Source organism: Etheostoma spectabile, chromosome 22, assembly GCF_008692095.1.
Source record: "Etheostoma spectabile isolate EspeVRDwgs_2016 chromosome 22, UIUC_Espe_1.0, whole genome shotgun sequence".
In the NCBI taxonomy this organism is placed as follows: domain Eukaryota; kingdom Metazoa; phylum Chordata; class Actinopteri; order Perciformes; family Percidae; genus Etheostoma; species Etheostoma spectabile.
The window spans coordinates 17,978,220-18,001,758 of NC_045754.1; the positions used below are offsets into that span (position 1 = coordinate 17,978,220).

At 40.2% G+C, this 23,539-nt stretch overlaps 2 protein-coding genes across 3 annotated transcripts in view; one reads left to right on the top strand and one right to left on the bottom strand.

The window, feature by feature from the left end:
* Positions 1-1,711: 1,711 nt before the first annotated feature.
* Positions 1,712-17,559, bottom strand: zmp:0000000991 (mucin-17). Of its 2 annotated transcripts, XM_032503885.1 has the most exons (5): positions 17,299-17,559; positions 13,494-13,612; positions 13,179-13,344; positions 9,259-9,304; positions 1,712-8,032 (listed from the first exon to the last, which is right to left on the bottom strand). In XM_032503885.1, the coding sequence occupies exons 1-5, from the start codon at positions 17,394-17,396 to the stop codon at positions 2,897-2,899; spliced, it is 5,565 nt and encodes a 1,854-aa protein (XP_032359776.1). In that variant the 5' UTR covers positions 17,397-17,559; the 3' UTR covers positions 1,712-2,896. The 2 variants fall into 2 exon arrangements, with proteins under 2 accessions (XP_032359776.1, XP_032359777.1); XM_032503886.1 differs by lacking the exon at positions 13,179-13,344.
* A 2,483-nt stretch (positions 17,560-20,042) lies between these two features.
* Positions 20,043-23,539, top strand: part of LOC116672328 (receptor activity-modifying protein 3) — a 39,292-nt gene continuing 35,795 nt past the window's right edge. Inside the window, exon 1 of the mRNA XM_032504111.1 lies at positions 20,043-20,396. The gene's annotated coding sequence lies outside the window, so the exon portion shown is untranslated. The remainder of the gene's footprint in view (positions 20,397-23,539) is intronic.

Genomic DNA, 23,539 nt, shown 5'->3' on the forward strand with positions numbered 1-23,539 from the left:
TTTGAAAAAAGACAAAGAAATTACTAAGAAGTGAATCACTGCACAACAATATATATATATATATATATATATATAAATAGAGGCCTGCACTGTGATCTGTCATAAGAACTCATGCAGCACCTCCTGACAACATAGAGCTGCTTTTCATGTTTCAACATGAGAAGAGAGAGGTCACCCTTTGCTCTTTGTTTGTGCTCAAAACAGCTGAAAGTGGTTGGTGATGACTGATGACTTATTATGCAGCACGAGTTGGTAAAGACTAGATGAAGATTTTGGAAAAGAAAAGATGAATGTTGGGTGTTAACATCTCATTTGAACACGCCAGCAAATAGGTGCTCACGCTATTTCACTCTATAATCAAGCTATGTGCAGAATGATAGGTCATGTGACCCAAACTCTGTAAAAAGTTTTGTTTGTTAATATTATCTTTCATAGTGCAAACATTCTCGTGACAGTATTAATAAAATGATAGTCAATACATAATTCAGCAGTTGAGGTGAACTACACTCAGCCAACACTAGATGGTCAAAGAGATCCTCTCACAGGTATTAATTTCTCCATAATAATGGGAAAAGGAGAAAGAATAGAAAGAATGATATCAATGAAATCAAATCTTTTAGTTTTTTAATATATTTTATTTTGAAAGAGTAGCATATCTGGCCAGTGAAGTGGTAAATAGCATCAACAGGTTGGAAACATAATTCAGAGATCCTAAACCACTTTTGAAAATATAGTCCGATTTAATTATTGCATTATTATTATTATTATTATTAATCTAAATTATAATAATAGTGTGCAACAAATCCAATACTTTAAGTATTTGGTTCAGGGATGTGACCAAGTATCATAGTGGAATTTCACAGTAATACTATGGAATAAGGCTGGAGTGAAGTTTACTGTGACATATGAATTGATTACATGTTGAAATTATAAAATAAAAAACAAACGCAAAAACAAACCATGAAAATGCTACTCCATGAGAAAAAAGGCATGTTGTTGTTAGGTAAAAGCTGATATTGTTGTTATGTGCATTTTATAGATTCCATACTGCGAAGCCTACAGCATAATTGGTTTATGCGATGGAATGCACAGATTCTTTTCTAATAAAAATAGAATGTTTAAAGCATTTCAAAATGGTTTCTATTTAATGAGGTAAAACACAAATTTACATCTGTGTCATTTATTTTTAAGTGGATTTATTAAATAGTAATTTGGTAGGAGTAGATTTTTCAAAATAAAAACTTCTTCAGATATTTCTGTGGGTTTTACGTATATTCAGTATACAAGCCAAGTATGTACGGCTACATTACCAATGACCAAACAACATAGCCCATTGCAGCCCTTATATATCAAAGCTTATTGTCTTTATCACAGTAGAAAATCAGAAATAAGCTGTCCGTCTACCTCTCTTAGTGCCATTAACAAGAGTTTGCTCAAAGAACCCAGGGCTGGGGACGAGGCTGCTGGCTAGAGGAGGTGTTGCACCGTTGCACAGCATGATCAGTGCTGCACTTTTCCTCTGATGACATAGGACGGAAAAACAGACTCAAAATCATTGCTCTGAAGACTCCCAGCTGATGTCATGGTTAATAATACAAAGCAGATTGTATTGTGTCAGGGAGAACGTCTCTCTGGTGAAAATCATAGAGAATAGAAAGAGAAGGACACAAAGATCACTGCCAACAAACATACTGTACACATGCAGCAACAATTTTACAACTCAGTCCACCCAGTTTAATTGCTGTTTGATCTAACCATCACCATAACAGTTTGTGTTGCCACAGCTAAGAACAAAAAAGGGAGGAGGGAACACCCACGGGACTATGGCAGAAGCCATTTAAAGTAGATAGTATCCAGAAAAGCATTCTGCTTAATATTGTATTTGAAAACCTCCCTGCAGACTGGAATGTGGCCTTGGGCACCATATTTTCTGTTTGTCATACCAATACTCAGCATACCTTTTCAAATAGCATGATGTCAATACAGTCATGGGAAAACAGTCATGGTGGTTGAGGCTGGATAAGGTGACATCAAGCAGCAGCCGCAAGTGTGAGTGTGTGTCCAATTTGTTAAGCAAAAAACAGTATTATCCCAAAAAAACAGTATAAAACCCGAACAAAAATAGTTATTGTTGGAAATATTACATTTATTTACAAAATAGATATATTAAGACTTTAGATTACCACTGTGCAAATAAGAGCAAGCACTGTTTAAAGCACTTTGTTTGACATTAATTTTTAACACAGTATGATTACAGTTCCTCCTAGAATTTAAAAAATAAACTTTTTTCAAAGCAACACTAAGAAAATAAATCTGCTTTATGCTTACATTTACCACACTTAATTTCAATCTTGAAACAGAAGAAAACCGATGATAATATATATTACATAACACATTTATCGACATTACCTTATTGTTAAACAGCAACATGAAATGCAAACCTAAAGATAAGCTTTATGTTGAAATTCTAACTTTACACAGAAGTTTGATCATTAAAACAACTACACAGGTGAACATGGCTTACTGATGCCATGCACCTGTCCAAACTATACATGTTAAACAATGCAGATTGCAGATCTGCAGTCATATACAGTATGCTGCACATTTATACATTATACTCTTTAAACATATCCTGATAATATCATGCTTGCTCATTTAATGTGTTTTGACATGACAGCAACCACTGCTTTTTAGAAGCAAATCATGCAGGCAAAAAACTGTCACCATAGACCTCACGTCTCCTTTGTGACAATGAGAGAGCAGAGTACAACAAACAGGAGCCAAGCAGCGAAAGTCACTTTACATAATAAATGTTAGCTCATCTTTGTGGTGGTAGATAATAAAGTCCAGGATCACAGAGACTTGACAGAAGTCTCTGTCAGCAGTTGGTCTGTTTTCACAATTCTGTCTCTTTTTCTTCGTCTTCACCCGTTTCTAAGTAATATTCATCATCTGTCGTCGTGTCTGAGCCGCTGTCTGAAGACTCATCAAAGGTGCTAAGGCTGGATTTATAACCTCTGGAGGGCAGATGCCCTCTGGAGGACTGGCTGTCCACTTGCTGTGGTGCACCTGGTGAGCTGGGAAAGGTAGGAGATGAAGGACTGGGAGGCTTGGACATGCGCCTGGACACTGGTGACAGGGGAGGCGTTGGAGGAGGGGTTGGCAGAACCTCTGTATCAAATGCAAAGTGACAAGTGTTCATGTTAGGGCTCCAAAGGCGGGCTCCCTTTGAGGTTGCGGTAGTTACAGGTGGAGAAGCAGAGACTTCTGAGCTCCAATTTGCCAAGCGCCTGGTCAGTGATCGAGGAAGAGATCTTGATCTCATTTTACCAGGGTCATTTGGGAAACATGACATTTGACAGTCCTTACTGGGCTGGTAATCATATTCTGTGGTCCAATCAGGAGTCACAGACCACTGATCCAAGTCTCTGCCAGTGCCTCCACAAGTCAAGGCAGATTCAGTGAGGTCACCCACACTCATGAACCGGGATCCAGTGGAGATGCGACCAGGCCCTGAGGGTCGACTGGACAGTACCGAACTCACAGAAAAAGACCTCCCAGGCTCAATGCCATACTTTAAATCTGCATAGGAGGACGCCAAACATTCTTTCTCCTGTCCCTGTCCTGCACTCGGAGGACCAGTGGATGCCCGGCTTCTTCTTGAACCCCCTAGGCTGAGTCCCTCTCCCGGCTCACGTGGTGAGGGGGATTCTCCGCGACGCAGTAGCTTTGGGCTGTAAAAGACACTGTCATCTGTAACATCCGGTGAGGAAAATGGGGAGACAGGGGAAAGAGAGGAGAAGGGGGAGAACGGGCTCCTGGGGCTTGATGTGGACTTCTTGAACTGAGTAGGATAATCAGGCGAGAGGCTAGGACTCTTACCAGTACTGGGATCTCTACAGGAGAGGAACTGTTTTTTTGGTATATTAAGTGTCCCATTGTTGTCGTAAAAGTCAAATTGGTGCGCTGTTGGGCTGTGGATTATCAAATGAGATTGGTCTTGACTTTTAATAGGTTCTGCACAAGCCTTTTGCTCGTCTTTCTCAGTTTCTGGAGTTGCTTTGTCTGACTGGGTGTTAAGCTCATCTGCTGCCATTGGGCTCCCAGCAGCTGAGGGTGGTATGAGAGCGTGTCTGTTTTGTGTCCATCTACTTGTACCCTTGTTTCCCCTTTCATTGTCACTCAGCACCATCCCTTTCTCCTGCTCCTCTAACATTTTGCTACTCTCAACAGGGATATCACTGACGTCACTTGATCCACTAACAGAAGATGGGGCTCGCTTCCGATTCCATGGAAACAATATGTCATCATCAGACCGTCTGGTGCTGAATTTTTGTCTCAGTCTGTTAAGGACCTGGTCCATTTTGTTATAAGCCTTGCTGGGCCTATCTGACTCGGACCTTGACAAGCTGGAGTTTGGTGTGCTGACACTTTTTTTTAATGCAAACCGGTTTCTCCTTGGGGTTTGTTCATTGTTGCCCTCTACTGAAAAGAATCGGCTTTTACCCAGTACAGTCTCCTTCGTCCTTCCGTTAGACCTTTCCCCACGGGGCTGACTCTCTGTCGAGCTGCTACCATTGGAGCTCTGATCTGAATTACTACGTGGTTCACTTGTAGTGTCTTTACACTGCACTCTGTGTGACTGTTGACTTATCTTGGCCTCCACAGAAACTGGTGTGTTTGCAGTATATTGCAAAGGGTTAGGTGTGGTGTTCTTTGGGGCAGCTGTATCTACTTTAGATTTTATACTGTAAACCAGTGTCTCAGTTTCACATGTTGAGGAAGAGGTGTGTGCCTTATGAAGTCTGTTGTCGACAAGTAATAACTGACCATTCTGGCGAGCTTGGCTGTTCTTATTGTGATTATTGTTGATTAGATCAGTTTCTGAAACTCCACACTTTGTACTTCCTTGGGTGGCAGTTTGGTTTTGGAAAGGCAAAGACAGGGGCTTGGGCAGGCTGATAGGCGACAGAGGGGGTTTGGACATGGGCAAGGCCATGTCTGTAACTGGATCAGTATGTATGGAAAGAAGTGGGGTATAATCTGACTGAGACCTTTGGAAAAGGGGTAATCTGGGTATTATAGTCTTAGTTTCTCCCTGTGTTGATCTGGTAGAGATGAGAGTGGAGTAAGGTGGGGAGCTATATCGAAGCTTATAACCACTTGAAAAATCTGGAGGGAGGGAGAGAGGAGCTGAAGAATGGCGCTGAACTGTGCTAAACTCCACTGACAGTGTCCTCTCTTGTCTGGATGTGAATAAGTCCTGTCCTTCATGGATCAGAGTGTCACTTTGCTTAGACGTCTCTCGCTTACTGGATGCTAAATCGACAGAGTCAGATGAGGACCGATACTTTTCGCCTTTCACTACCTGTTTGCTTGAGGTTTTAGGGCTGGTGGAGCAAAGAGGAGATGTGTTTGGACTGCTTGATCTTAGAGAGGAAAAGATGGATGGAACTTCAACGATTTGCTGGGATCTGGAGGAAGATACAGGGCTCGTTGGGACTTTAGATGTCTTTGGCTTCTCGACTGTGATGGGCTCAGACTGCTTCAGATCCACTGAGTCCCCCCATGTAACTCGTCTCAATCTCTTTCCCTCAACATGGGGATGCAGTTTCTTTGGGTCACTGTCCGGGCTGGTTGAGCATGTCCTTCCCTGGTTAGGACTGGAAGAGTCTGAGTAGCTGGGGCTGGTAATGATCGGGGTGGCAGGGGGGGTTAAGGGAGAGGAAACAGTTACAGTAGTTGGAGAATATACCATGGCAGGAGTGACGGGAGGAGAAAGGAGGGATGGGCTGGGGGCAGTTGTGGCTGCAGGATGGCTGCCAGGTAGAAAAGAAGTGGTGCTTCTAGAGGCGGTAGAAGCAGTGAATGCGGGACTGTAGTTTGTTTTAGAGGAAGCATCACCTATGGAAATCAGACTGGACACAGTTTTAGGGTGGAAAGACCTATGAACGGAAGCATAGCTTCTTTCAAAGCCAAGCGGTGTGGCATTGGCTGTGTTGGTGAATTTGTGTGTTTGGGAAGAGCCAGTGTGTGACGATGCATGAATATTGCTCAGTGAAGAAAATGGATGAGAGTGAATGGAGGAACTAGTTTTAGTGTCTGTGGTTAGGGGTAGACCAGAGGTAGTTTTAGATGGAAGAGCTTGACTATTAGCAAGTGAAAGAGGTAGTTTGGTAAACTTTTGAGAGTCTGTGTTGTGTGAAGATGTGGGGGTGTTGTTGGTTTTGGATGTACAATAATTATTATTGTATTTGCTGCTGCTCTCAGTGGGAGTATTTGAGCTCTTGGCATTTAGCAAAGTAGGTGGTATTTGAGTTCCATTTGCTTTGAATGAACTATTATTTACATCATGCCTGCTAAGCTCTTTAGGGTGAGTCAATGTTGTTTGCTCTGTAGCTCTGCTAATTTTAGAACCAGACAAAACACCAGGCAAACTATGAGTCTTTTGTGGTTCTCTGTTTAAATTTGAGCCATACTGCTGTTTGAAAAGTCTGTTTGAGAGCCTGTCTGATTTGTGGTTAGGTGAATCCTCAGCATTTCTTTGTTTGAGGTAGGTACCTCCCTGTGTCTGCATAAAAAGGTTCATGTTGCCTTTGCCAACTAACTCTGTTGTGTTATTGTTGTCTCTGTTATTGGGGATTTGACTACTGAATATTTTGTTGTCAGTTGAACTTAAAGAGGCCAAGTCTCTATTATCATTGAAGGGTGTGTTTGGTTTTTCGTTGATGTTCACTGTATCATCGAGGGTTAGAGGGGAACTGCCTTCCTGAGTAACTTGTTTCCACCAGGAAGTGGATGTCAGGGTGGTCCTTCTAGGAAGGGAATGGGTCATTTGGAACCGGTCATATGGGGAATGTCTGTGTGAGGAGTCAGAGTTCTCTGAGAATATGTTTGTACTTTTCTCCAAACCCTTGCAGTTCTCCTGCCTCTCTGATGGTTGTCTACCTAGAAATGCCTGTTTGGAAGATAAAAGACTCGACTGGGTTCTTTTCATCATTTGAGGTTGTTGGGAAAAGGGGGTGTCTTTGTTCATGGGTGAAGCTGAAAAGAAGCGTGTTTCCAATTTGTTTCTTTCTCTTTGATTAGAGAATGATGGGGTATGGATAGGCCCAGTTTCATTTGTCCTATAGGAAAAGGACGATGGAGAGAGGAGAGGCTTTGACCTCTCTTGCCCATTATTATTGTGAAAGGGTTGAGATATGTGTGTTGTGAATAGTTTTCCATCTTGATCACTTGGTGAACTTCTCAGGGGTGAAGGATTTGTATCAGAGAGGGTGGAGGTTGCATTCGAGTTCCTGCCATTTGAGTTAAATCTTCTTAAAGACAGAAGTAGACTGCTTGTTGTTGGTTTTGAGCTTAGAGATGAAAGTCCTCCTTGACCAGTTTGTGGATTCCTCCTTTGCTCATTTGGGTCAAGGGAGAGGGGAGACATGAGAGATGCAGTTGTTGGTGCATGGCTTAAAGCGCCTGATTCCATTTTTCTATTGTCCATCCTTCCAGAGTTTACATCCAAAGACACAGTCTGGATCATCTTTCTCTTAGAGTCATAGTCCAAGCTTGCAGGACCACTCTTAGTTGACCAGTCCACTGTATTTCTCCTGGTACCCAGAAATGGCACCCTTAATCGAACCTGTGATCCATCTGTCAATGACCCATCCACAGTCTCCTGGAAGCGTTCATGTGCACGGTTTGCCACATCTTGTAAATTCCCCTGGGCTTCCGAATTGCCATTTCCCTCAGGTCTTTTGGTCCGTCTTAGTCTGCTACTCCAGTGTGGTGCAAGAACTGTTACCACAGTGGAAGACAACATGGTTCCAGTAGGGTTGGATAATTCCACAAGATCAGTATGTTGCCCAAGCTTTGTATGGTCTTTTATATCTTCTTTTAACCCAACGGATCGAGGGCCAGTCCTTGGTTGCGGCCCACATGGAAGTATGTCCAAGCCATTACACTCATGTGGTCCAAACTTATTGAGATTTGAGAAACTGTGAGTTATACTCAAGTCCTTGGTAGTTGTTTGTCCATTAACCTGTTGAAAAAAAAAATACTGCAATTGTCCAGATATTGTAAACTATATTTTGCCAAACATCTGGAATCTTCCTTATAAATGAACGTTTTAAAATTAATTTGTACGTCTAAAAATTCAAATGAACTCACATTATCCCAAATAAAGTTTTGGTATTCTAACCAAATATCAAGTATGTGTATTGTTATTGTAAACGCCTTTTATGATACTTCATATCATACCAATGCAAAGTACTTGCCTACTAAAGTAAAATACTTTTTGGCATTTTCAGTAAGTATGCAACAGTGGTCTGCTATCTGAATTGCAAATTGTGTGCTGGGTAGGCCAGATCATTGCTAAAGCTTCAGTTAAAGGTCCCATGACATGGAGCTCTTTGGATGCTTTTATATAGACCTTAGTGGTCCCCTAATACCATATCTGAAGTCTCTTTTATATAGACCTTAGTGGTCCCCTATTACCATATCTGAAATCTCTTTTATATAGACCTCAGTGGTCCTCTAATACTATATGTGAACTCTCTTCCCCAAAAATGAGATTTTCCTAGGATGTGCCATTTCTGAGTCTGTAGCTTTTAAGGAGGAGAGGGGGGGGCAAGGTCGAGTCTGGGGGTGTGCCCTTGAACAACTGCCACTTTGCTTGTTTGAAAGCCATGATATCTCTCTCTCATGGGTGGGCCAAATTCTCAACTTTGCCCCTTATGACCTCACAAGGGGCAAGATTCCAGATCGGCCCATTTGAGCTTTCATTTTCTCAAAGGCAGACTAGGATAAAGAGGGCTCGGTTTACACTCATCATTTCTAGCCACTGAGGGGGCCTCATAATTATGTTAAAAATCCTCATAAAGTGAAATTTTCAAGCCATGGGACCTTTAACATGTTGTAGCTATTTAAGAGATTCAGGCGTTGACAAACAGGTTATTTTGACATCCTTGAGCTTTCCAAGCGCACACAAACACACAGAAATGCACACACACCCTGTCCGTTTACGTTTATAATAATCAAGCTGATTTAAAAGAGTATGCAATATCATTTATTATCTTGTAATGTTTTCACAGAAACTTCTTCATAAGGCTTTCAAAGAATTTCATTGGATTTTAACTTGTTGCCTACTGTAAGTACTGTATTGATTGGTTAAGAATATTTTGGATTGACTGGGAATAAAAGGTGCAATTTAACAATTCTATAATACATCCAGCATATACCCTAAAACGTGATAAAAAGTGTTCTTACCTGACAGGTGCTGTTCTCAGTGTCAGTCCTCTGTGTTTCAGTTAAACTGGCAGAACAGGAGAGAGCAGAAATGAAAACTATTAGTAGGGCTGGGCCATATGGACCAAAACTCATATCCCAGTATTTTTCAGCTGAATAGTGATACACGATTATATATATATATAAACACACACACACAAAATGTGCCAAATGTTTAATTATAGTTCAAAGTCACATGTGAGATGTCACAAGAACTTTTATTAAAAAACACTTGTCAAAATAAATTTAGGCAACAATAAATAAACTATATTAAATAAAAAAGGTCTATATCAGAAAGCTCCTGGTGTTTTCAACAACAGAAACAGAGGGAGGGATTGAAAGAGCTCAAAGACAAGAAAGTTCATGGGCATTGGAATAACATTTTTCCCCAGTAAAAAACGTCATCATTCAAGTCACTTCATGTGGGAATCAGATGAGAAACTGGGGCTGGAATTTGCTAAGAGAGTTTCCCAGTTGGTGATGCGTTGACAACTGACGTGAACAAACACGGCAGACGATCGTGTTGAATGGTTAGAAACTTTTCCTAAATATAGAAAATTCATGCATGCATGTAATTTTGCCAACGTCCACAATGTCCTATCGATTTAGGTTGTAGTCCTCCATTGGTTTCAACAAAGTAACTTAAATTAGTTATACAAGTTGTGTGCTATTGCTAGTAACAAGTACGCCAAGTCAAGTAGGACTATGTTTTGAGCTCTTGTACAAACTGTAGTGGTGAAAGTAATGTGTAATTGAAGCGCTTTGGGGTGTCCTTTGTTATAGTGGGCTCCATGTTTTCACACACCTGATGCTATAGGCTATACCCAAAAGTTGGTGGCAGTACTGCAACAAGCTGTTATGCCAAATGCCAATGTAACAGAAAAGAAGAACATGCATCCCAACCATGTGAACACTGGCAGTCAGAAAAACAACGTAAGAGCGGTCCATGATATTCTCAGGTAGCATGAGCGGACCATCTACTCACAAAGTGACAGCTGTCTCATTATGAATGGGTCCAGCACGGGTTGAATGCGCACCGGCAGTCAAAGGCATTACATACATCTTGTGTATGTATGGACTGCATTTTAATGAACTATGATAATCTGGCCATGGGTCACATCTCTCAGCCATGACCAGCAGTCGTGGTTTCACACGATATTACGCATATAATTGATGTTACTTGCATCCAGTAACTACTGTTCTTATGAGTTATTTGCCGTTTGGCCACCACCACGTTTTCCTCTCATGCTTAACAAAATTTACAGCTTTCTTGTGTTAATAACAATAAAAAGTGTAGACAAATGTCAGCATTGTGGACCTGGCTAGTGCCTGTATTTGAGTGGGGCGGGGTAGCGCGGAGAGGGAGAGATACAACCACAGGCACGGCTTCACAGAAGAAAGGTGTTGTGCAACCCAACATTAAACTATGTCCACATTACCAACATTGCCTAAACCTATATATCCTATGCAAAAGATGTTATGATTACCCTACATATAAACTGTTTCCTTGAAAAAAACCTTGAAATGATGAATATGCTTTACATATTTGTTGCAGAATAAAGGTTTATAGAAATATGCTTTTTTGTTGTTATTGCTATACGTGTGTAGCAATTCACAAAAATGAAGGTTGTAAGCAATACATTTTACAAATTATCCAGATGACCTGAGGGTTGTTTTTATTCATCATTGCAAGATATACTGTTGTACACGTTTACAGGATAATACTTTGGGTGATATGTAATGGACACTGGTTTGAGACTCAAAAATAAAAAGATGCCAGTGTAAAATCTTAGCCTTTGATGTGAATTGTGCAATGTTTGATACTGAGATTAGGGAAGTGGAAATAAACGGTTACATCATTTTACTGCAGACATAATAAACAGTAAAAAGTAATAAAATATATCAGCTATAAAACTTGAATGAAAGTGTTACTTCTGCTTTGAAAATATCCCATTTCACACGGGTCCACTCAGTCTTCCTGTGCTCTACTGTCTCATGTTTTTGTGTGAAACGTTTGAGGGATTGGATGTCTCACATTAGTCACAGCAATGCTGATCAACAGGATGTTCAACATTCTTCTCCCCTTTGTCACTCTCTCTTTACCAAATTGTTTTCTCACCCTCACATGTGGACATTAAAGTCACACCTCTAATAAGTATTGCTGAAAACACTTACAAGGTATTTTTATGATGGACATGATAGCACACAGATCGTTCATGGGCGTACTGTACACACACACAAACACACACACACACAAGATCACACTCAGTGCAAGATGTCTATATAAGGTCATGTTGGATGGTATGTAAAGACTGCAGGTGGCTAGCAGACACTTAAAAGGGGTGTGTTCTCTATTGAACCAATGAAGCCAGTTTGATCAAAGACCTCTATTGATAAGGTTAATGTAATCTCTGGGACAAATTGCATTACAAGCATGCAAATATGCTCAAGGGATCGCGCTCATACACCTTCTCCACCACGCTCAATGTCAAAAGCAATTATTATACCATATCAGATTATCTAGAAAAAGTTAAGTATTTGTAACCTATATTGACCTATTCTTGCATTGCTAAATTGAGGAAGCAAAGCAAAAAATCCGCCCACAGGTAAATGATTTGTGATAAGGTAGGTAAGGAACGTAAAATCGGGCTTCCTGAAACAGCACCACAAGATTATTATCTTCCCATACTGGATACCAGGGAATGTAGTGTTAAGTGACAGCACAAACCAATACACTGTTAACTCAGACAGACAAATGCACATGAATGCAATCATGTCCGATCCACTCATCCATAGGGTCACAAAATTAAGTGCACTTCCCTGTTTATACAAGGAGGTGATGGTTGCTTTCAGACAATGTGTCACAATCTTAAGTATGCAGACAGGGTTCAGTGGTTCAGTTAATGTTTACTAAATGCTGGGAAAGACTTTTCAAAGAGAGTTTAAAGATTTCAGTAACTGAGAACAACCAGGTGTACCTATTCCAGACCTCAGAAACAGCTACCAGGATATTGGTCTGTACAGCTTTCCAACGCTACCCTGGAAATCCAGAGTTCTTGCAAGAGCACAATTTGAATTTGCTCAGCAAGTTAATCTGGCATCGTGTAACGCTGCTCATTAACTATACCCTTGTAGCCGAGCTGCACCAAACACATCGTTGTAAATGATATAGGCGGGCCAGAGGCAAGCTAAACAGTAGACAACAGTTTAACCTATCAGTTAGCTCCGCTGGTAGTTAAGTGTATGGGGCTCTGGATACGTCACCCTGTGTGTTGTTCTGATTGGTCGTAGTATTATACAATTGGGTGCAGTGAGATTTTCAAATGCACGCTTGCTGCCGCCCCTCAAGAGTAGCGACTTTCATTACTCAATGTCAGAACCTTCATCTTTTGGATTTGGGTCTGGATTTCCAGAATAGACCAAAACCCCATTTTTGGGAAAGTTTAGGGAATGGCAAAACAAAACGATTTGGGGCAGTGGTGGCCTAAAGGTAAGAGTACCGAGCTTGTGACCGGGAAGTTGTTGGTTCAAGCGACAGGTTAAATTTGGGTGGGGAATGTGAAAAAGTAGCACTTTCCCCTCTCTAATTACCACCACTGAAGTGCACTTGAGCAAGGCCCTTATTAACCCCCGCCACTTTAGTGGAGCTGCTCAGTGGCCAGCAGATCAGACCGTGGTTGTACTGGGCAGCTTCCAGGTATACATTTGGGTGTAACTGTGTTAGTGTAATCAGGGCGTTCCTGCAAAAGAAAGGCTTCCTCTCAGAGAACCTTCACTGAATAAATAAAAGGTAAAAAAGAAAGAAGACAGCAAGCAGCTAATGAATATATCATGTAAATTACAAATCAGCACTGAGTTGTTAACACTTGTCTCAGGGTAAATCTATTCCTGTCTTTGCTTACCTGTGCAAACAGGGGTTTGAATTTGTGTCAAGGCCTCTGTTTCTGGAGAGTCTGAAAAGGAGGCGGGAGGTGAATCTGGGTCCAATGGGCTTCTGGGTCTGGACCTCTGAATCACCACAATGACCAGCTTCTTCTTTTCTTAGTTTGTCCACCTTTAATATTAGTGCTGCAATAGATTCAAGATTGGGGATTATGTTCTGGCCCTAATAGAACCCTAACCCTAAAGCTAAGTAAATTACTGCAGTGCACAGACATACAATACTTGTAATTAAATGTTGTGCATATGTCTGATGGGTGTGTGTGTGTGCATGTCACCATGGTGTGTTTCTTCCTGTCTGATGGCTGATGGGTGACCATGCTGTTGATTTGGGGTTTCGTCATCATGGTGACTTTCCGGTTTGAACCTTTCATTGTGTGTTTCATCCTGCTGTTTTCTAGAAAAAAACAAAAAAACACACCACAGAAGTTGATGAAATTAATTTACATCAATTATAACGACCAACTAATAAATTATGACTTTTATGCATGCAAAAATGCAAATGTTTGGCTGGTTCCAGCCCTTAAACCAACGGCCAAGGTACAGCACCTCACTGACTCGCTTATTAAAGGGCATTTTGTAAGAGGGTAAGATCAAGCTGATTTATGGGCAACGCAAGGAGTTAATAGCTTTCATTTGCCCCACAGCTACACCGTAAGCCCTAAATGCATTATGTAAAGACATCAGAAAATAGTAAAAATATATTGCTAGAGCCTTAGGTTACAGGTTAATAGTGCTAAAGGTTCATCAAAAGGAAATTCAAACAGCCATGCTTCTCTTATCTGTTCTACACTGATAAGCAGTAGTTACAGTAAATAACAATTCCACTCTGCTCACTTTACACTTTCTCTTGCAACCAGAGAACACAACTAACACACTAAAACATGCACATTTACTGCTGCAACCCAACGCTCAACCCACACGACTAAGCCAACTGCTGAGCACGATGATGACACCAGAACAAAGATGAGGCGATTATCTAAATATGAATGTTCGTGTCACTGCAACCTTTGTCCGTTTGACGTGACAAATGAAATGACAGCTCTCTCTCTTTTTAATACGATTCAGCAGTTTTAAAGAGTCTTTATGTAACCTGTGGTTCTTTGACGGATCGATAAGTGATGCAGTTGCCAGATAACTTTATTTTTTTATTATTATAATACCTCTCTCTCTCTCTCCTCTCTCTCTCTCTCTCTCTCTCTCTCTCTCCTCTCTCCTCTCTCTCCTCCTCTCTCTCTCTCCTCTCTCTCTCTCTCTCTCTCTCTCTCTTCTCTCTCTCTCTCTCTCTCTCTCCTCGCCAGTTAACAAACCGACAGTCTATCTATTTCTATTTGTTTTGTCTTTTGAGAAAGGGGCTGGTAAAACAAGATTTAGTCTTCATCCAGCTCCTTTTCGATCATGGATATGTAACGCAATATAGCAAATAATTTGGGAAGTGAAGGGAAAGTGAAGCATTTGGATTTTTCTTTCTCAACCTTTCTTAATAACAAGGACCATGTCTGCCTCTCCGTATCCGCCTTGCCTTCAGGGGCAACTTGCTGGCCCCATTAGAGCTTAATCTCTGTTAGGCTATTATAAAAGCCTGACATGACAGGACATGAGAGAGAAGGAGTGATAACTGTGAGGAGGGCGGGAGATCTTTATGCTCTTCAACAGCTACTTTAGTGCCAAAGCCATCACGCCTTCCATGTGGATGGTACAGTGTTTTGTTGTTAGTCCTGCCTCTCCCTGAGGCAACAGAAGAATCCATATCACATTACACCAATATTAGTGCTTGTAAACCTGTAGGTGACCATTAGGGATGCACCAATTGTGAAATTCTGGGCCGATACAGAGAAGACATTTCAAATAACAATTTGGCCAACAGCCAAAGCTTTTTTTGTTGTGCTTTTATTTTAATATTTTGTTGTACTTTATTCTACTATTTTATGCGCGGGATTTAAGACACCTGAACTGTTTTGAAGTAATTAAACATTTAATTACACTATATTTAAATTACACCAAAGCACTTTTCCCCCTACAAAATGCCCATTTTTACATTAGAGAACCAATTAAATTGGACATTTTTTGCTTAAATAATTATTTCAGCTCTATTTCCTTTTGAGCTGAGTTGCTACAGCAAGCAGTACAAGTATTACAAGTTGGGAATCATCAAGAGAGTTGATCGGCATGAAATCAATCAACAACACTTTTGATAATTAATTAATGGAGCAAGTCTGCTTTTCTCTATTTTACATAACATCCATAACATTTTCTCTATTTTACATAACATCACTGGAAATTGTCTGTTTTTGAGTTTCAGATTGTGAGTCAATGAAGCAAAGAATTTCAAAAAAAACATATGGTCTCTGGGAGTCATTGTTCTACATGTTATAGACATAACGACGATTTCTTGAAAAAAAGAAATCATTGACAGGTGAATTGATAAAGAAAACAAATGTTGGTTCCAGCCCTCCTTTATAAGAGTAGATTTTCAAATGTTTTGTGGTAAAGTAGGACACTATGGATTTTACTTAATTCTTTATTAATAAAATCTAATCTAAATCTTAGTTGTTTAAAAAAGTTACATTAAAAGTGAAATCAATCTTAGTGATTATTGACCTCTTATCCTGTAAAGCAAAAACAAATTGCATCCACTAGTCAACACCGAAGCTATGTAGGATGCATTTTTTCTGGACAGTGTGAAATGTCGGAGTTCGTTATAATAGTTTGCAAGCTGATGAATAACTGTTATCTTTGTAAGGTTTATTGGGCTGCTCTGCCATACCCAGTGTGTCTCATACAAGTACGTTGGTATCCTCTTCACTTGAGGTCAGCCTCGCTGTGGGTGTGTGCCCATATCTGCCAGCAAACACTTACATAACCACCTGGACCCAGCCAACTAAAGTGTGGGTGTGTACTCAACTGAACACAAAACGAATGTAATGTTCCAGGTACCGCCACTAATTTACACCCTGAACTTCTTTTTAAGATTCATCAAAAAAAAACAATGTAATGACATTGCAATGACTACATGAGTGACAACAAAAGATGGCCAGGACAAAATGAGACTTGTTCTGTTTGCTGTGCCACACCTCCAGGTGAACCTATAGATGGGTATACAGTGGATAGGTTTGGAGGGTATTAGCAGGAGGATGTGCAGATAATCAACAGAAGTAGGACTCCAGGCGTGCACAGACAGCTGCATTACGTCTCCATGGCTGTAAACTTAAACTTCAGGCCTGGCTCTGCATGTATGAGCTTGCCTGATAAGCCACTGACACTGAACTAAAATACATCAACCTATGATGCTAGTTTACATGGTTTGGTGTTAGTTTAGTTGATGACACTACACCAATACAAATGTAGGCTCAGGTGTGCATATTAGGTTGCTATAAAAAGGAAAAGAAAAAGCCTGGCTACGTATTACAATCAGACTTAATAGGCCTACAAATTAGCTACAGTAGCCAGTCCAAAACTTACGTTCTTAATCTACTTGGATAGCCCATTTCCTACATTTAATCTCTGGAAGTATACACTCTTGTAAACTTTAGCCCAGACGTGTGGACGTGTAGGGGTTAAAAAAGGACCACACCAAACCCTAGTCAAAAAGCTGCCAATTTGCGGGAGGACAACGTTTGATACAAGTCGCTAGCAGCTTTATCCAAAATAGCATTGTTAGCATATTTTTGTCCACCTTCAACTTTCTTCCCAAGTTATTCCCGCCTCCTTTTGCTGTCAAACACGGTCACCATACGGTTGTAAATTTCGAGTGGTGTACCAAATGTACAACGTTAAATTAATAGAAAAGCTTCATGCCGAATTTACTAAAACTATAGGACATAAATAGTGAGACGTTTTCGTTTGACTGTGAGAGTTCCCATACACGCGTTATATAAAACATACAGATTACACACGCAGTTTGGCGTGGGGTTTTCTCCCTGCATGTGAACAGCTCGCAACGCGACCTAAAAGTCTCCAGCAAGCGAACAGAGACATAAAACGTGCGTAGCAACATTCAACAGGTCGATGAGAAGCACAATAAATACAGGAAAGTTACAAAGCCGTTGGTAAAAATGCCCTTTAAATACATGTTTTACCTACCTTGCAGTTGTAGTCCTTGTTGCTCGTGCTGTCTTGTTAGCTGTGTCTCCTCCTACAACTCTGAGTCTGAGCTCTAGCTCTCCTGCGTCACTTGACATCGTATTCCAACCGGTTCAGTAAGCCTTCATTATTCGGGCTGACAGTGCATCCTAAACATATCTTGTGTTTAACAGCAACAGACCTGTGAACAGGCCGATGCCAACGTTGAGGTGAAAGTTCAGCACCTCCTGTCAGACAGGTGAGCGGCTGCGTTCCTTTCCAGAAAGGTTCCCCCCCCTCGGTCACTTCCTTCGCAGGACACTTAAACTGAATAGCATTGTGGTAATCGGTCTCTTAAAAAAAAAAAAAACTTTTAATCGGCTTTAAGGGGCTAATTTCTCCAAATTATAATCAGACATGCCTATCTGTTTTTGCAGATTGATTTTGTGCAAAATCTTAAATGCTCACTCTTTTAAGCCAATATAAATTCCTTTATAGGCCAAATCACACCATGCACTTGTGCTAATTCAGAAAACACACCATAACTCTAATAGTTCTACTTGTTTCAGATACGTTTGCATCACACTCAACAAGTAGCCTATAAAAAATAAATACAAAAAATAGCCTTGGGTGCTTTCAGATTCTTTGAAACAATTGATTCCAACAATCCCTCAGACCTCGACCCTATAATTAGTGTGCATAAGTTTTATTTAATGACTTTTGTCCTGTGTGCCATAAGACAATGTGCGTATATATTTTCAGTTAACATGATTATTTATACATCTTGAAAGAGAGGTTTGCACTTATGTTTGATTTATGTTTGACAAGCGGTGCATTATTCCAGGAAAAGAGTTTGTGTCACTCAGAATTTAGACAAGATGACAACCGTTTTCTCTGTTTTTTTGCTTTAATAAGCTACATGATGTTTCATGTCCTTCAGACTTTGACTCAACAGCTTTGGCTCGGTTTCTGCGGGAACAACAGTGCCCTCTTCCTGTTTTGACAGACTTCCATTACTGCTGGCATAGAGAAGGAATTTTCTAACTTATCTGCAAAGAAGCCTTGTTAGTGGAATCAGAGATGGGGGGGGGGGGGGGGGACACTTTAGAGTGGGACCCAGGCTGAGTACAACATTCCCTCTTTGTGTTTCCGAACAATGTTTCCTTGTTGAGCTGCCTTTCAGAAATAGTAACATAATGATGTAATTCTCTCCTGAAAAAAGTATTGTAACTTTGGAAGATGTTGACTTGATTTGTCTAAGTCAGACTGCTGAAGCCTTCAGGTCCACAGTAAAATACACATTCACACAGAATGAGGACGGTGGAGTGTGTCCCCATTCTCTTCCATTTAAGATGAACTCATAATTAATGGCCAGTAGGATATGAACAGGAGGAAGGATCACAGCAATCAGTAACTCTTTCAACATACATACAGGCACCTCACTGCTGTTTTAACCCTTGTGTTGTCTTCCCGTCAAAATTGAAAATCAACACTTTTGCTGAGGCTTTTTTTTTCTCAATGGTTTTAACGTTGTTCTTCTTATTTCATCACTTTTGATGCTTTTGTTCAATGTTTGTCACACTTTAGTATTACAGTTATTTTTGGAATTTATGGTCAAACAAACCTCATTTATAGGAAATTATACCTGTTTGAGTTAGGAAAGCAGAAATTAGAAAATTATTTAGACTAAAATCAAATGAATGTATGTTCGTTGATAATCACAGACTGGTATATGTCAACTTTTACTCAATACTATTTCAAAACCACTTCAATTTTTTTTTTCAAATACTATAAAATGGAATAAGACACCCCACAATTAATGAAATTACTTGGCAAAGAGCGTCATGTGGAATCAATCATGATGGGTATGTTGATGGTTGAAAAGAACATTGACATAGGAAAACAGGTCTTGAGGGTTAACTTGAGGGTTAAGACAGACTGGGAAAATAAGCAACCTATTCTTTAATGAATTGTTCCACCTTGAATTTAGTCAATCAAATTACAGTTGTATTAGGATTTATTTCCACAAATCCCCAGATATTAACCTGCATGTTTAATAGTACCCTACTCACAAATACAAATATTGATATGTAGCTTTTAATAAGCGTCTAATTGGGCAACGTTTTTTTCAGGCTAAACATTCAAGACATAGGCCTACATTTATATAATTCAGGGGGTTATAAGAGTCCTACAGACTGAATTTAACTGTGAGCCTTGATGATCTGAGGTGTTAGAACGATGTTACACTATGGTTTTTTTGGTTTTCTCCAGGCAGACTCAACTTGTCCGGTGATCGAGGTGCGATGCAATAGGAAACCAGACGAGGTCAGTGTTGTCTTACAGAAAAAAACAACAGCAACCAACTGCGGTTCAACAATTCAACCTGAGATTGATTTTAATCCAGGTGATCATAGATCATCATTACATAATCATAGTTAGGGCGTATTATCTTTTATTTCACTATGATTTGCAATGCCATGTGTATTGGCAAAATTACATATGACAACGTCATTTATTTAGATGTGTAGGCTATGCATGTGTTTAGATGTCTGTTATAAGAAAAACAAAATATAGATTATTTTTCTTTGTTGGGTCTTCTGCATGTATCACTATAATTCCCTAGCTCACATTCTCTAGTTCACGCTGAGGATGGCAGAGGTTCAGTGTGCGCAGTCAGTCACTCAGTAACCATAATCCAGTGTCAGTGCTTTGGAGAGGAACACCCCCCCCCCAACCGCCTCCTCCCCCGTCCTCCCACAGTGGATGCAGGACAGTGGTCCTGAGCTCCTGACTCCTGGCCACGATCATCGCGAGGACAGTCAGAAATTATCATCTGGGATCACAATTATTTTCTTGTTGTATTTTTTTCTTCTTCTTCTTCTTCTTCTTCTTTTGGCTTCCCTCCCCCCCCCCCCATCCGAATCTTATTCCCCCTGATTCATGACAGCATGACGGAGCTCGGACTTGCACATTTGGGATGATTTTAACAATGGTTCGATTCAAATGCACATCTCCACGGAGCTGCAGCTGAGGTTTCACTGAGAGTCCGACCTTGTTCTTACAGCGTGATGGATACAAATGAGTTCGCAGTACTGAAACTTTTTGTTGTCGGATTTTGGGTGAGTAGACTACCTTTTGATTTTTTTTTTTCATTTGTTTCAATTAGCACATCACGTAAAACCTGGATAGTGTGTCATTATTGGTAGAACTGTCATCATACAAAAGCCCCTGTTGTTTGAGCAAATCCCCCCCCCCCCCCACCACCACTTTCCCCACTGTGATGACATTTCTGATACAGCAGTAAATAATGTATACGTACTGTACATTTCTATACTTCTATCCATCACATTATGCGTCTCTTAACCCAGCCTGAGTGTGTCATGTTGCATAGTGCTCATATTAAGGATTGTTAAGAAGTATGAGGAGCATCAATCACATCTCACAACACTTACAGGGAATGGGAAAACATATAGTACTGCACCATCACGCCCCAGTGCATAGACCTGACCTATATTGTGGCCAATTGAAAGTTCTGAATCTGGCTCATCAGCTGGTGGTACAAGGATGAAATCACGTATGAAATTATGTTTCAAGTGTGCGGCTGATCACTCCACTCAATGAAACGTAAACTGTTTGTTTTTTTATTTAGATTTTGATTTAGATTTAGATGTTTGTGTTGATGCTCTGGATGTGTCCTGTGTCATTCATATACAGTAGATGCTGGGGATTGATTGAGATGAAGCAAAGCATTGATCTTGAAAATCTGCTGTTGTTATTCTAAGCCCTGGTATCTCTTATAAATGTGGTAGTGTAAGCAAAATAGAGGCTGTATTATGTGGCATACCAGGATTTTAGATATTAAGCTGATTTACAGCTAAGTGATTTTCTCCTGGAGCCTGTTAACTAGACTGAGTGCTCCTAGTGAGCAGTTCTTTAGCTGATGTTTGGTCTTGGTGCCACCTGGTCTGAAACCTGTTGAAATTGCATGGCCTCCTCCCATGTGGATGCATTAGCCAGGTGATGTACTCTAGCTTTTTCAATTTCAAGGTCTTGGGTTCAGAAAGACTTCCAGCTTTGGTGCTTATCTAGAGTAGTGTTGCTGTATACCTAGCGCCTCTGGAATCAGAAACCTAAAGGTGGATCAATAATGAAAGCATGGATGCAAGAAAATTTAGGAAGTCTTATTTCCATTTTAAAGAGTTATACGCACAGTCGATAGTAGAATGTAGTCCATGTCCGGGCCAATACCTTAAGCCTGGACTCCCCTGGATCTCTGCCATGCAACAGCTGTGGCCCTACAGCACTGTGCAACCTAGCAGAAAACAAGTTTAGATGGTCCTATTGTGATTAAAGCATTCTGTTGGCTCAGTATGAAATGATAGTGTAAATGAATGAAGGAGATTTTAGTTTGATCAAACTGACCCATCTGTGTTTTGAGTCAAAAATGACAAATGTCCCTGCAACTGCTGCTATTAAAGCAATGCAAGGTTTTATTCCCATGCTGTAAAGACATGCAGCGGTGGTTTCCTGTGATAGCTCTTGTCTAGACTGAAATAATTTCCCTTTAAGATCTCCATTGGGAAGAAAGAAGGTGAACGCCAGATGCAGTGCATTCAAAAACACCATTCTGATTAGTTACTTTCAGTCTAAGGCCAGTGTGGTGGATGCCGTAGGAACTAGAGTATGAGGTCCACATCTGCACCACAAAAAAGAGCTATTTCCCACTGTCTGTGAAGCATCTGCTTACCCCAATAAACAGCTATTCATACACTCTCACAGCGAGGGAAAATGCCTTGGGGTTCCTCTGTTCCACTGCCATCTGAAAAATAACCATCTTGTGAATTCTTTTAGTAAGAGGCTATTCATAGACCTGTGGTGAGATGTCAGTGTGTTGAGCTCAGTTCAATGCACGTGGCTGATGTCCCAATATGCTGTGCTGTTTATTTACACATGGATGTTGTTACACACCATGGTGTTTATCACCTGCACAAACCAATAATGAAATGCTTTCAAGTTCAGTACTCAAGGCAAATAATGTGTTAAACGAAAAAATGTGAGATGCTGTGTTCAGCCAGACATAAAAGGCACATTCTGTTTACACAAATTATGGTTTTGCCAAAGTGCAACTTGCATTAACAATGTGGTCAGTTGAAAAGTTTGCATTTGGATTTGTTTTAAGCTTAAGAAAAAGTCTGTTATTTTTGTTATTGTCACCAAATCCCATTAAAAAAAGATCAAATCCAACAATTAATTTATGATACATGAGGTTTAATGCTTGCCTAGGTCCATTTATTATCAGATAGCGGACACCTTGAAGGGCATTAACCTGCTTATACCATGGTCACTTGCTAAATACATTTATTTAACCAGTAATTTATATTTTGATGTGTTATACAATCAAAATCTGCAGTTTTTTCAAACAATAACTCAGTTTTGCTGGCAACACCTGGTTTTACTAATACCTGGAACAATCATTCCCATCCCATTAGGTTCTTATGCAATGCAAATGTTGTTCACTGCTCCAGTAAATAGGATGGACCTGAGATTCATTTGAGAAATGGTTTGTTATTAATTGTGATTCTTCACTTTTTTTTCTTCTTTTTTTTCCCCATTATGTACATATGCAATCTTAACTTGATCATCCTGATTGTCTATACTGTAATTTTGCAATGTTGGTCTATTTTGTACACACCACATCTACTTCATGTATGTTCCATTTTTTCTCCTTTAAAGTTTTGGTGGGAGGGAGTTTTTCCTTATCCAAATCTAGGGTCTAAGGACAGAGGGTGTCATATGCTCTGCAAATTTTAAAGCATGTGATAAGCTTTTATGAATACAGTTCGTGGCTGTCCAGTTAAAATCATGCATTTCCAAATTTGGAAAATTAAAAGATGTATGTATATGAGAAATTTATATTGCATATATACATTAACAAGAAAAAACTAAAGACCAACAATCAATAACAAACAATTTCTCACATGGATCTATAAGGTCCATCATATTTACTGGAGCAGTACATGCCTTTGGTGTGGGAGACCAGGGTTCAATTCCCAATATGATACATCAGCCAATGTGTCCCTGAGCAAGACACTAAACCCCAAATGCTCCAGAGGCGTGCAACCTCTGACATACAGTATATAGCAATTGGAAGTCACTTTGGATAAAAGCGCCAGCTAATTGACATGTAATGCAATTTAACAAATGGGCTTGGAGCTGGGAGCAACAGACAGGGAACAACAAATTGCAAGACAGACTAACACAT

Bases quoted from the DNA above. Each gene is read 5' to 3' on its own strand.
- zmp:0000000991 (XM_032503885.1), bottom strand. From the start codon at position 17,396: ATGTCAAGTGACGCAGGAGAGCTAGAGCTCAGACTCAGAGTTGTAGGA. The intron at 13,613-17,298 runs GTAGGTAAAACA...GTTTTTTTCTAG, and splicing joins ACAAGGACTACAACTGCAAG to AAAACAGCAGGATGAAACAC. The intron at 8,033-9,258 runs GTAAGAACACTT...TTTTTTCAACAG, and splicing joins CTGAGAACAGCACCTGTCAG to GTTAATGGACAAACAACTAC.